The sequence below is a fragment of the Oncorhynchus nerka genome, unplaced genomic scaffold (assembly GCF_034236695.1).
Source record: "Oncorhynchus nerka isolate Pitt River unplaced genomic scaffold, Oner_Uvic_2.0 unplaced_scaffold_5065, whole genome shotgun sequence".
In the NCBI taxonomy this organism is placed as follows: Eukaryota; Metazoa; Chordata; class Actinopteri; order Salmoniformes; family Salmonidae; genus Oncorhynchus; species Oncorhynchus nerka.
The window spans coordinates 1-13,318 of record NW_027036242.1 but is presented as its reverse complement, the minus strand read 5'-3'; the positions used below and the strand labels follow the sequence as shown (position 1 = coordinate 13,318).

General features: G+C 43.2%; 1 protein-coding gene and 1 long non-coding RNA gene across 2 annotated transcripts; both read left to right on the top strand.

Moving 5' to 3' along the window:
* Window positions 1–3,327: 3,327 nt before the first annotated feature.
* Window positions 3,328–8,686, top strand: LOC135566416 (uncharacterized). Its single transcript, XR_010462075.1, has 4 exons — window positions 3,328–3,460; window positions 7,111–7,233; window positions 8,392–8,453; window positions 8,665–8,686. It is a non-coding gene; the product is annotated as an uncharacterized LOC135566416 (long non-coding RNA).
* Window positions 8,687–10,210: 1,524 nt separating this feature from the next.
* Window positions 10,211–12,221, top strand: LOC135566417 (multidrug resistance-associated protein 1-like; the record flags this gene model as incomplete). The annotated part of the gene is made up of 5 exons (XM_065014135.1): window positions 10,211–10,219; window positions 10,459–10,635; window positions 10,911–11,072; window positions 11,198–11,290; window positions 12,018–12,221. Coding segments are annotated over exons 1-5 (645 nt in total), but the record flags the coding sequence as incomplete, so codon positions are not given.
* Between the last annotated feature and the right edge of the window lie 1,097 nt (window positions 12,222–13,318).

Below are 13,318 nucleotides of genomic sequence, written 5' to 3'. Positions count from 1 at the left end.
ACAATGTAACGGCGTTCTTCGTTTGTGGAAAGAGAGTCGGACCGAAATGCAGCGTGTTGGTTACTCATGACTTTAATGAATGAAATGCGGTACATGAAATAACTCAGAATACAAAACAACAAACAGAACGTGAAACTAATTACAGCCTATCTGGTGACTACAACACAGAGACAGGAACAAACACCCACGAAATACCAAGCGAAACTCAGGCTGCCTAAATACGGTTCCCAATCAGAGACAACGAAAGCACCTGACTCTAATTGAGAATCGCCTCAGGCAGCCAAGCCTATACCACACCCCTAATCAGCCGCAATCCCAAATAATACAAACCCCAATACGAAACATAACATATGTCCCATGTCACACCCTGGCCTACCCAAACATATGACAAAAACACAAAATACAATGACCAAGGCGTGACAGACAATTTTTACAATGATTACAAAGACATACTGTACTCTACTCTCAAATCATCCTCCCCACTGATTTACAGTACTGGGATCAGGCTGAGAAGAACGCCGGTGGAGAGCAGTGCAGTGCACTATGGGAGGTCCAGCTAGATAGAATAAAGTCCTGTTTACTACTGTGTGAGGGGGTATAACGTCAGATTTAAGACAAAGGCAGAGGTGCAAGGGGTTGGAATAGAGGGAGGAGCGGAGGAGGCCGGATGTAGGGCAGTGTGCCTCCTGTAGCTGACTCACAGAGCCATGACCCCCCCCTACCCATAACTCCCCTCTCCCTCAGAGGCCGAACACAAGTGCTGCACAGACTCAGTCCCTCCAAATCAGACAGTCTGGCCCACCTGTGGTCACCTCAGACTCTTAGGTCAATATCAGCAACTGTTTGGGTGAAGAAATACTGAATGCATCTCTTGTACCAGGTACACAAGGCATCCATTTTTAAAAAGGTCACTTTTTTATCACATTAGGGACCCGGATTTGAAATCCAAGACCTTGCTACAGTTAACCAGCCATGATATTTACAGTTGATTGGTTGGTTGCTATATAAATAAAAAGCCAAGGCCAATAATTTTCTGGACATAGAACCATAATGGCAGCCACCACCCTCTGGTTTCCCATACGTAAAGCTAAGGAACACTGTGTCCAAAATAAACGTTATTTTGCTTGTTTCTCGTCCTCATCGACCCATATACAGTCAATGTATGGGAATGTAATTTTTTCACCAGACTCACCCCGGTTCGTGGTCATGGTTACTCTCCCTTCCTACCATGAGAGCTGCTTGCAAGGCACGCCATCTGCTGTAATCAGCGACACCATGACGCAGAGTTATTTTTCCACCCCAATTCCCCAGACTTCCAGTATAATTACTAGGTAGGGAATTGAGTTAGGTTTTAGTTTAGTAATGGACTTAGTTCTACCCACTGACTTCCATTTAAGGAAATGGGTTCCTCTCAGAAGGGAATGACCATTTCTTGCTTGCAATGTGGTTAGTTAGGCAACAGGCCAAGCAGCATAGAAACTGGGAAATGAACCTGACATCCAACCACACAGCATAGATATTTTTCTATACAGTGTTTCTACCTAGCCTGGTCCCAGATAAGTTTGTGCTGTCTTGCCACACTACAACCTTTATGAGTTGTCAAGGTAAATATTAGGCTGGAAGCAGTTTATTTGCCTGCAATGTGGCTAGTCAGACAATAGGCTTAGAAACTGAAATTAACCCAACAATCACCATATTTATCTCTACTCTATAGCATACAAAAAGTGTTTCTATGGTGTTGTTGATCTATCAAACGTTAAATAATCATGGCTGGTTGCTTAAAAACAGGACAGTTTTTAAGATCTGATGGAACCAGTATGGTATCTATTATGCAACTCTATAACCACAACTCTCCTTTTAGTGATGAGCTGGCGAGGCTAGATGACTTCTCAACTTGACCAAACTACCGACAGTCAGAGATAATTACAGCCAAAACACAGTCCGTGGAAAGACAAGGCATTTTTCGGATAGACAGTGATGCCCCAAAACATGGAATCAGTCCTGTTTTATCTACTTATTTTACTAAACATTTATTTAACCAGGCAAGTCAGTTAAGAATGTTATTTTTATTTACAATGACAGCCTGTATTCGAACAAATAAAATAAATATAGTGCAATTAAGGCAAAAGGCAATGCATGGATGGAGGGATGGAAGGAAGGAGGGGTGGAGGGCATAGTACCATACATCTGTTGTTTTATTGAAGGAAGTCAGCAGGATAAAAGCTGCTTCTGTGGTCAGGGAAATCCCAATATAACCTCTTTCTCCAAAACCAACAAAAGCCAAATCCAATCCTTACAAATATTTTATATTTTCTATCAGAGACTACTGGGAATGACAGTGAATGCTGATACAAAGGATTTATTGAGTGATTCATTTACATCTTCAAAGTAATAGTTGTTGAGTTTCAAAGTAGACTCGCTTGCCAGTCCTCAGTCAGGGGTCTCTCCTTTCAAAACACTCGCTTGACTTTCACAACCGCTGTAATGCAAGTCATACTAATCTCACTCTCACTCACTGTCGCACTCTCTCTCCCACTCTCAATTCAATTCAATTCAATTCAATTCAATTCAAGGGCTTTATTGGCATGGGAAACATGTGTTAACATTGCCAAAGCAAGTGAGGTAGACAACATACAAAGTGAATATATAAAGTGAAAAACAACAAAAATTAACAGTAAACATTACACATACAGAAGTTTCAAAACAGTAAAGACATTACAAATGTCATATTATATATATATATATACAATGTACAAATAGTTAAAGGACACAAGATAAAATAAATAAGCATAAATATGGGTTGTATTTACAATGGTGTTTGTTCTTCACTGGTTGCCCTTTTCTCGTGGCAACAGGTCACAAATCTTGCTGCTGTGATGGCACACTGTGGAATTTCACCCAGTAGATATGGGAGTTTTTCAAAATTGGATTTGTTTTCGAATTCTTTGTGGATCTGTGTAATCTGGGGGAAATATGTCTCTCTAATATGGTCATACATTGGGCAGGAGGTTAGGAAGTGCAGCTCAGTTTCCACCTCATTTGTGGGCAGTGAGCACATAGCCTGTCTTCTCTGAGAGCCATGTCTGCCTACGGCGGCCTTTCTCAATAGCAAGGCTATGCTCACTGAGTCTGTACATAGTCAAAGCTTTCTTAATTTTGGGTCAGTCACAGTGGTCAGGTATTCTGCCGCTGTGTACTCTCTGTGTAGGGCCAAATAGCATTCTAGTTTGCTCTGTTTTTTGTTAATTCTTTCCAATATGTTAAGTAAATTATCTTTTGTTTTCTCATGATTTGGTTGGGTCTAATTGTGCTCTCTCCTCAGGTCCTGGCCATATGCATCATCCAGTTGGAGAGGATACGAGGCTGTCGTTCCTCCGTCTTCCTCTTCCTGTTCTGGGTCCTGGCGGTGGTGTGTTCCCTGGTGCCCCTACGGGCAAAGATCCAGCTGGTTATGTACGAGGTACGGTGGTAGTAGAACATGACTTTATTCTCCATGGTCTATGGGAGAAGTAGCAGGTGTGATGACACAGGCACTAACCTACTCAGTGTCTGCATGACTGATGTTACAAGTAGTCAAGATTATTCTCACACGCTATGTGAATGTAGGTTAATAGAGAATCCTGTCAAAACAGTCATGACACACAGTAATTTTGTATCGTAGGAAACAATTTACTTGGATGAATATGCTACGCCTACATCCTGACTGTTATGTCTGCTTAGGTTTGCACTCAGTGACCCTGCAGAACCAGTTTGTCTGAAGGGTTGTCTAGGGTCTAGGGTTGTCTACCCATAGTCTAGATTTAGAGACTAGAGAGTGCATTGCTTGATATAGATATGCTGTTGTACCTGCAATGCTTTATTCGTAACTCCACAAAATTAACCAAGGGTTTTCTAGTCTAGACTTAGCATGACTTGGGTATAAATGCATTGCCTCCCCAAAGTCGACAGAGGAAACCCTGCAGTGTTGGTCGGGCGGATGACAGACACTGCCAACTCTCATCTCCCTTGTCTCCCTAAAGCCTCTGTAGATTTCTAGACTCCCCTCCTCTCATACGGTGTCTCTTCCTTACAGACACTGCAATCATTGTCCTCGTATTTGTCAAAGCGGTAACAGCATTCGTGTTTTTAGAAACACACACATCCATATCACATCCTTATCGCCTCCAGTATGACATTACCACACGTAGTGTTTAGGCCAGCGGTAATGACAGGTCTGAGGTAAAACCGATAGTGATGGTGAGACAACCCAACATGGCAGCCCAGGGTCAGACCAGAGGCACGTCAACACCACTTTTAAAGGCAGGAACAGCCAGCAAACACCTACGGGGACCAACCTACTGGGAAATACAGTATTTGTATTATCCACTCAACACAGTCACATACTCCGGGAGAACAAAACATTAAGAACACCTTCCTAATATTGAGTTGCAACCCCTTGTTCCTCTCAGAACAGCCTCAATACATCGGCACACGGTGTTGAAAGCGTTCCACAGGGATGCTGGCCCATGTTGACTCCAATGCTTCCCATAATTGTGTCAAGTTGGCTGGATGTCCTTTGGGTGGTGGACCATTCTTGATATAGACTAGAAACTGTTGAGCGTGAAAAACCCTGATTGGATTTAACAGGTGACATCAATAAGGGATCATAGCTTTTCACCTGGTTAGTCTGTCACGGAAAGAGCATGTTTTGTACACTAGTGTATAGACGGACACATTTTCAAACGTGCACACACGTGGCCACCACCAGCACTGATCATATGGACAAACTCAGAGAAGAACTTTGAGACAGCTCTTCTGGTAGACTAGCAACAACATTAGAAGAGAGTTCCTGTATCTCAACATGAGACATTTCACTGCAACGGTAAAAGCTCTGAGTGTACGGAGTTCATGTTTAGTTTGGTTTTGCAGACCCAATTCCCTCGGCTCGTTGGTCAGACCAACTGACCTATGTTTACAGGCATATATTACCACCCACTCCTAGCTCCATACCATCCTGACCCTGTTTTCACTATGCGGCCAGATCTAGTTTGTTCTCCCCATCTGCACTCTGGGCTAACATAGGGTGAGGTTGTCATCAACAACTACAGGAAACGGAGGGACGAATATTCCCCCATTCACATGGGCTGTAGTGGAGCGGGTCGAGAGCTTCCAAGTTCCTCTGTGTCCACATCACTAAGGACCTATCATGGTCCAAACACAATAACACAGTCGTGAAGAAGGCACGACAATGCCTCTTCCCCGTCAGGAGGCTAAAAAGATTTGGCATGGGCCGTCAGATGATTAAAACGCTCAACAGCTGCACCACTGAGAGCATGGTTCCATCCCCACTTGGTGTGGCAACTGCTCGGCATCTGACCGCAAGATACTACAGAGGGTAGTGCGTACGGGATTGAACTCCCTGCCATCCAGGACCTATATACCAGGTGGTGTCAGAGGAAGGGCCTAAAATTTGTCAAAAACTCCAGCCAACCAAGTCATAGACGGGGCGGCAGGGTAGCCTAGTGGTTAGAGTGTTGGACTAGTAACCGGAGCTGACAATGTACAAATCTGTCGTTCTGCCCCTGAACAGGCAGTTAACCCACTGTTCCTAGGCTGTCATTGAAAATATGAATTTGTTCTTAACTGACCTAGTTAAATAAAGGTAATAAAAATAGACTGTTCTCTCTGCTACCACATGGCAAATAGTACAGGTGTGCTAAGTCTGGGACCAAAAGCTTCCTGTACCTCTTCAACCCCCAAGTCATAAGTGTGCTAAATAGCTAACCGGAATATCTCCATTGACCCTTTTTGCACTATTTATGACTCTATGCACACACTCTGGACTCTACCCACACACTCACACATACTTACACTGACACTCCAACACATACACGCAGACATTCGCCACACACACACTCATCACATACAGTAATAGACAATAGCAGCAGTGTATCTATCCTGTTGTCTAGTCACTTTACCCCTACCTTTATGTACATATCTACCTCAATTTCCTTGTACCCCTGCACATCGACTAGGTACTGGTACCCTCTGTACATAGCCAAGCTATCATTGCTCATAAGCCTTTGACTGTAAATCTACACCTGTTGTTTATGAAGCATCTGACAATTACAATGGTCAGATTGCAATTCGTACCTGTGCGGCAGACAGCCTAGCGGTTAAGAGTGTTGTGCCAGTAACCGAAAGGTCTCTGGTTCAAATCCCTGAGCCAACTAGATGAAAAATCCTTTGCCCTTGAGCAAGGCACTTAACACCAACTGCTCCTGTAAGGGCTGGATAAGAGTGTCTGCTAAATGACTAACATGACAAAATCACTCCAACTGCCGTTGACTATGGCTTTAACTCTCTCACACAAAGGGAAACGTGTCAACATTAGGTTGACATATGGGCCATCAAAAACAGGCCTGCTGCTGGTCTCTTATAAGTTAAGAAAAACATGTGAAAACCACATTTCACATAATACGTGGTTAATATCACTGTTTTGGCTGTCTTCCATTGAGAAAGAGGGAGGGAGGGTTGTTGGTTTGTGTCTGCTTCTCCCACAACTCTCTATTTACAGATATGGGTCGTAGCGTGACTGCAGGGAGCTTTTTACTATTGCTTCATTTATATAAAGCGACGTATTAAAGACTTTGGTTTTGCACCATGATTTGGCTTTACAGTTCAAAATAAGCTTTATTGAGTCTCTCTCGTGATCGTGGCATATAACCATATCCTGTCCTATATAGTGTTCCTTATGTTGAGTTCAAGCATGGGAAATCTTGAAATCTTTATCTGGGAAGAAAAGCTTGCATTTTGACAAAATCATGCAAACCCACACTGATGAAATAAAAAGTATTGCAATTAATGATACATTGTTTACTAGTTGTGACAGAGCATTTAAATTGAAACATGATTTCATTGATGCCACAGTTCCAATATTGTTGTGTAACCAACCCATTTCCCTATGTCTTAAAACTCAAAAGATACATGTCTCAGTAACCCACAAATGGTTACACAACTATATGTTGCATGAGAAATGCAATGACAACAATAACGTTGGCAATTGTACTTATTTAACCTTTATTTACTTCGGCAAATCATGTAATATTCACTGTTTTCTTTTTTTAACAGGGTATCACCACCGATATTGTGAGATACACAGCGTTTTTCTCCTACTTCTCACTCCAACTGGCCCAGCTCTTCCTGTGTTGTTTCGCTGACCAGCCTCCAGAGGGAAAAACCGTCCTCGTCAAAGTAGGCATTAGATCGTGGGCTATATTTCACTTCCGTCAAAATGCTCTCTCCTTCCAAAACATGAGAGAATGCTTGGGCAGAGACTGGGATTGAGAATAGAAGCCATCTTGTGGTTTTTGACTTTCGTTGTCAACACACTCCCTGAGTTTCCCTTTTGGTGGAAGATCAAGTGATTCACTTCCTCTCTCTGCCCACTTTCCTACCAGGACACTGTGAATTAATGAATGAATGTGTTGTCTACTCTGTCCATTCCATACACACGACTCACACACCACATGAACCATGCTACGACCGTTACACCACTACTACACCAACGCAGTTCTGTATTTATGCGGTTTACAGAATCATACTCTCTCACGGTCGGTCCAATCAAAAAAGACTGATGAATCATGTCCCAACCAAACAACCTGACTTTGGAAGTGGTAGCTACAGTGAAGCCTATATAGTCCTTGACATTACATGATACTGTATCTTGAGAGAAAAACAAGAAAACAAACTGTCCCAAAAAACAAGAAAACAAACTATCCCAAAAAACTAAATGTCTCTCAGCATCTATCCTGGTCGGCCAGCGGTAGTGAGGTTCAGAGGACTGGAAGCCACAGCCTGGTGTAAGAGCCACACCCTAGTGTGTTCTCTGCTCCCCCACATCTTGGTCAGAGATTCTCATAGTCAGACAACAACAGAGAAAGCAAGGGATGGAGAGGAAGAGCAAGAGAGATGGAGAGAGAGAGACGGAGTAAGACCTCCGGTGAGGGGGCGGTAGAGGGAAGAGAGGTTGCCAAAGATCGAGCATAAGCACAAATTGCTAGTGTGTAGGTGTGTGTGTTCAGCATGGTGCCACAGTGACGACACGTTACCACCCAGCATGGACCTCAAATTCTCCTCCCAACCCTAGCTCCAACACGAACTCTAACTGTTTACGCGCTTTACTCCTGTCCACAGTCTCCAGCTATTTACACATGCAGTTTCCACTGAGGACCACCTTACTGCATCATGCTGTTTAAACTCATTAGCATCCAGTAAATAGACTCCACAAGTACATCATAGAACCATTAAAGTCAGCCACAGAGGAGTCCTATGTTTTACCAAAGCCTTTAAACATTGAGAGATTTACATGGTGGTCAAAGTCAGTGACATTCCCCCTCTAATCTGTTTCAGAACCCATGTCCAGTCAAGGATGCCTCTTTCCTGTCGAAGATGCTCTTCTGGTGGTTTACTGGGTAAGATGGTTTAATGAAACTCTCAAACAACATGTTGACCTGTTTGAAAAATCTTTTATACTGTAAATCTTATAATGTACGTGGGTGTTTGTGTATAACTTATACACTGAGTGTACAAAACCTGAAGAACACCTGCTCTTTCCAAGACATAGACTGACCAGGTGCAAGTCAGTATTAGGAAGGTGTTCTTAATCATCGCTGTTCCCCTCAGGCTGGTGGTTAAAGGTTATCGCATCTCTCTGGAAGCTGGAGACCTGTGGAACCTGAGGGAAGAGGACACATCGGACAAGATCATCTCTGATTTGGAGGAGGAGTGACAACAGAATGTGCCAAACTGCAACAGTAAGAACCAATTACAATATGCATACTCGCCAAACTAATTCAGTAGCTTCAGAGACTCAGGAATCAATTAACTTAATTTTATGACAATGACATTGTGGTTAAACTTCAGAATAGTGTCTGCCTAGAACTCTAGATGATTGAGGTCCTTTGAGGAGCTTGTGTAGTTGTAATCGGAAAAACAAGCTGTCTCGCTAAGGGACACTTAAGTCCGAAAATAGGTCAAAAGGTCAAAAGAAGTCCCCTTCAAAAAGGTCAAAAGAAGTACCCTTCAAATAGGTCAAAATAGGTCCCCTAAGGACAGCATACTGTAACGTCGAGACACTAGCTTTGAAGATCCCATTGTTAAATTCCAAAACCTTGCGTTCAGCGCTCATCAACTCATGTGTCAGCAGGATAATGCCTTTTATGGCTGCTGAAAAGTCTTCTCTTCACATTTTTGCACCGGAGATGTGTCAAATGAACAACAATGACTGTTGTTGAATTTTTTTCATCCCTTTGTTTCATATTTTTAAAAACAGGCAATATATAGGGCCATCAAACCCAGATGTCATCTCTGTCTGTTTGTTTTTCCAGGCAGGAGAAGACCATGGCGGCAGGCGTGGCGCTGGGCACCAGACTGCCTGACCAGGCCCAGATACTTAGGAAGCTGCAGAAGGAGCAGAGCTCCGGCTTCTGTCTGCTGAGGACACTGGCCAGGAACTTGGGACCTTACTTCCTTACTGGGACGATGTGCATCATCTTCCACGACTTCTTTATGTTTGCCATCCCTCAAGTGCTCAGGTAAAAATTGCTAAGGGTTTGATGTTAATTCTACACAGGAGACTAAGCTCCTACAAATCCATGGCATCACATCGTAAACAAAGCCATCGTAATCTGGGCAGCACGACACAATACTCCCTTGCAAGTCAGACAGATTCCACGTCTATTTCCAATGCCCTTTACATTGATATACATACTAAAATGTCAATTTGGCAACCTTAAAACTGGACCTGCCATGCTTGACCCATCTCTGGCACCCAATGCCAGTCTAGACAGGAACCTTGTTGTTGTTGTTGCACAGCCATGGCTTGGTGGAAGTGTTAATTACGGTCAAGAGAAAGGAGTCAGAGACCACAGCTTTCTGCCCCAACATGGAGAGTCAAGGACATTAGCTTAGCTTAAGGGAGGGAAGGAAGAAAGAAAGAAAGGAAGGAAAGAGAGAGTGAAGAGAAGGCTCTAAACAGCAGAAAGGCTGAGGTTGATCTGGTGGACCACAATAAGAGAGCCACTAGCCAAGTGTTGAGGCCAGCCCAGCCACAAGAGGAGCACTGTTGTGCAACTAGAGACGGCTTTGTGTCGACCAGCAGACCCTGCGGCCACACTAATGATCATAGTCCACACAGGGCTGCATGGCAAAGCAGTGATAGTGAAGGAACATGACAGGGGTACATAAAGCTGACAGAGAACAGTAACTTGTCTGTCTTATGACTCCATTAAATGCACTGCATTGGCAGTGGCACAGTGTCCATGTTCAGTGTATAGGCTTATGTTTTATAGTATGAATAAGACTCTGTTGAGTTGAGTATGCTGAAAGTCTCCAGAAACATGAAGCAGAACGTATCCACAGGAAGTACTGTATGATATTACCATGTTCTCTCTTTCACCCTTATTCCCTCTCCAACAGTCTTCTTCTGGGCTTCATGAACGAAGAAGACGCCCCCTGTGGAAGGGCTACTTCTACGCTACCCTGATGTTCCTGCTGTCCTGTCTCCAGTCCCTGTTCAACCACCAGTACATGTACACCTGCTTCACCGTGGGCATGAGAGTGAAGACAGCCGTGATGGGACTGGTCTACAGAAAGGTACGACAGTGGGTGACTGGGCGTCACGTTGTAAACATTGGCTCTTAATGGCAGGCTTGAAATTCCAACGTAAATAAACTATACCTCGACAATTAACATATAATTTTTCAAAGGACCAAGAAAAAAACATTGAAAAATAAATATGTTAATTGTCAAGTTTAGGTTTATTTAAGTTGGAAAAAGAGGTTCTGGATGTTAAGAAACCTTGAAACCAAGTGTTACATAATACTCATTTACTGGAGGTTTAACTTGAGGTTGTTCTGTTTTTCCTCTAGTCTTTGGTGATCAACAGCGCATCCAGGAGGACGTGCACAGTGGGGGAGATCGTCAACCTGGTATCAGCCGACACTCAGAAGCTCATGGACTTTGTGGTTTACTTCAACGCAGTGTGGCTGGCTCCTATCGAGATCGCTCTCTGCCTCTTCTTCCTCTGGCAGGTATGGATGGCACGGTCACTTCTGTTTTTTGTTGGTACTCATTAATGACGGACATTTGTTTTCTTTGCTACTCATTTATAACACATTGCTTTTGATGACTTGTGTAAAACGATGCCATTTTACAGCACCTAGGCCCATCTGCGCTAGCCGGAATTGCCACCGTCATCCTCATCTTCCCACTCAATGGATTCATCGCCAAGAAAAGGAGCAAACTGCAGGTACGGACATGTCCTAAGAGGAGATTCATATGCACTTTGACCTCAGTGCAAAAAGATCTGGGACCAGACAGTCTTTCCAGGCTACTTTGACCCCAGGCAGTAGCCAAATCAGAATGTGATTTTGCATGTTTGGTCAGGGATGCCACAGCTGGTTTACATAGCCGAAACAGAGCTGTGTGGGAGTGCGGGTTGGATGGATGTCTCCACCATGTTATGCTTATGAAAAACAACCACAGAAAAAAAGGGTCTATAAAAGGCTATATTTTTCATTTGTTTTTTTGGAAAAACAACAGACAGTTTTGGCAATAATGCCTGTTTTAATCTAATTTGCAGTCGTAGAATGTCACTGACCGCTTTCCTGGCCGCTTTGTTGTTTCCTCGTCGTAAAACTGCTAAGTGTTAAGAACTGTGTTCAATACTGTAACATAGTACAATTCTAATGAAATTAAACAAGTACATACTTCTGTAGAGTGCTCAACATTAGCTGTTACTTGACAAGTATTTGCAGCTGTAACTGACAACTCAATGTTTATAAAATCACAATAAATCACATTTTATTTGTCAATTGCTTCGTCAAACAAAAAACCACACAAAATAGCAGAATTGGTCAGGAGCCCGTAAGACAGCTACTATCCACTGCAGCGCCATCCTGAGATGAGTAATAGATACAGGTATGCTGGTGCAACAACACTTCTATTTAACCATGTCTTTGAATGCTTCTCCCTAGGAGGTACAGATGAAGTTTATGGATGGGCGAATCAAGCTGATGAACGAGATCCTGAACGGGATCAAGATCCTGAAGTTCTATGCATGGGAGAAGGCCTTTCTGGAGCAGGTCCTGGGATACAGGGAGAAAGAACTGAAGGCCCTGAAGAAGTCCCAGATCCTTTACTCCATCTCCATCGCCTCCTTCAACTCATCCACTTTCCTGGTATGTGCAATACAATATAACTAGTAGTAATAGTTATTTGGTCTTTTGGAGTATAGCAGTGTCTACTCTTTACTTTTTTTATTTTAAACAAAAACTTTATAGAAAACAAAAACAGTACAACCCCAACCCCTCATTCTCCCATCCATCCCCTCCCTCCCTCCCTCCAAACCACCCTCCACAACGCCCACCCACCAAGGCATCTATAAAAGTAAGTTCAATAGGAAAGAAACAAACAGTAATAGAAACAAAACCAATGGAAAAAAAAGTTCAATAAAAAAAATTATCAGCACAAATGGCATCTAGAACAGACATGGCTGCTTACCAAACTATGCAAGTTACACTAAGTAAAAGACAGGCTCTCCAGGTATTGTATTAATGGAGACCAGGTTAAGTCAAACTTTGTTGGGACCCAAGCACAGTGTACCCAACCTTCTCCAGAGGCAGAGATGACACCACCTCCTTAACCCACTGCATAAAGGAGGGCGGCTTTGCAGACTTCAAGTGAAAGAGGACAAGGTGGCGAGCCTGATGCATGGTAGCATTCTGGTCTAGGGGAAGTAACCCAAAAATGTCAGGGACTGGGTTGGGGTCACTGCCATCTAGGTTGATTCATGGCTTAAGGCTACTAAAGTGATTTGTTTGGTGGAAAGATTGTCAAATTTTTGATTGGTGTAGCAGTCTCTCTTTGTAGAGTTCAGGAGTCGGAGAAGAGGCATATCTGTTGTCCACATCTAGAATGAGTTGAGATAGCTCCAATAAGAGGCATATCTGTTGTCCACATCTAGAATGAGTTGAGATGGCTCCAATAAGAGGCATATCTGTTGTCCACATCTAGAATGAGTTGAGATAGGCTCCAATAAGAGGCATATCTGTTGTCCACATCTAGAATGAGTTGAGATAGGCTCCAATAAGAGGCATATCTGTTGTCCACATCTAGAATGAGTTGAGATGGCTCCAATAAGAGGCATATCTGTTGTCCACATCTAGAATGAGTTGAGATGGCTCCAATAAGAGGCATATCTGTTGTCCACATCTAGAATGAGTTGAGATGGCTCCAATAAGAGGCATATCTGTTGTCCACATCTAGAATGAGTTGA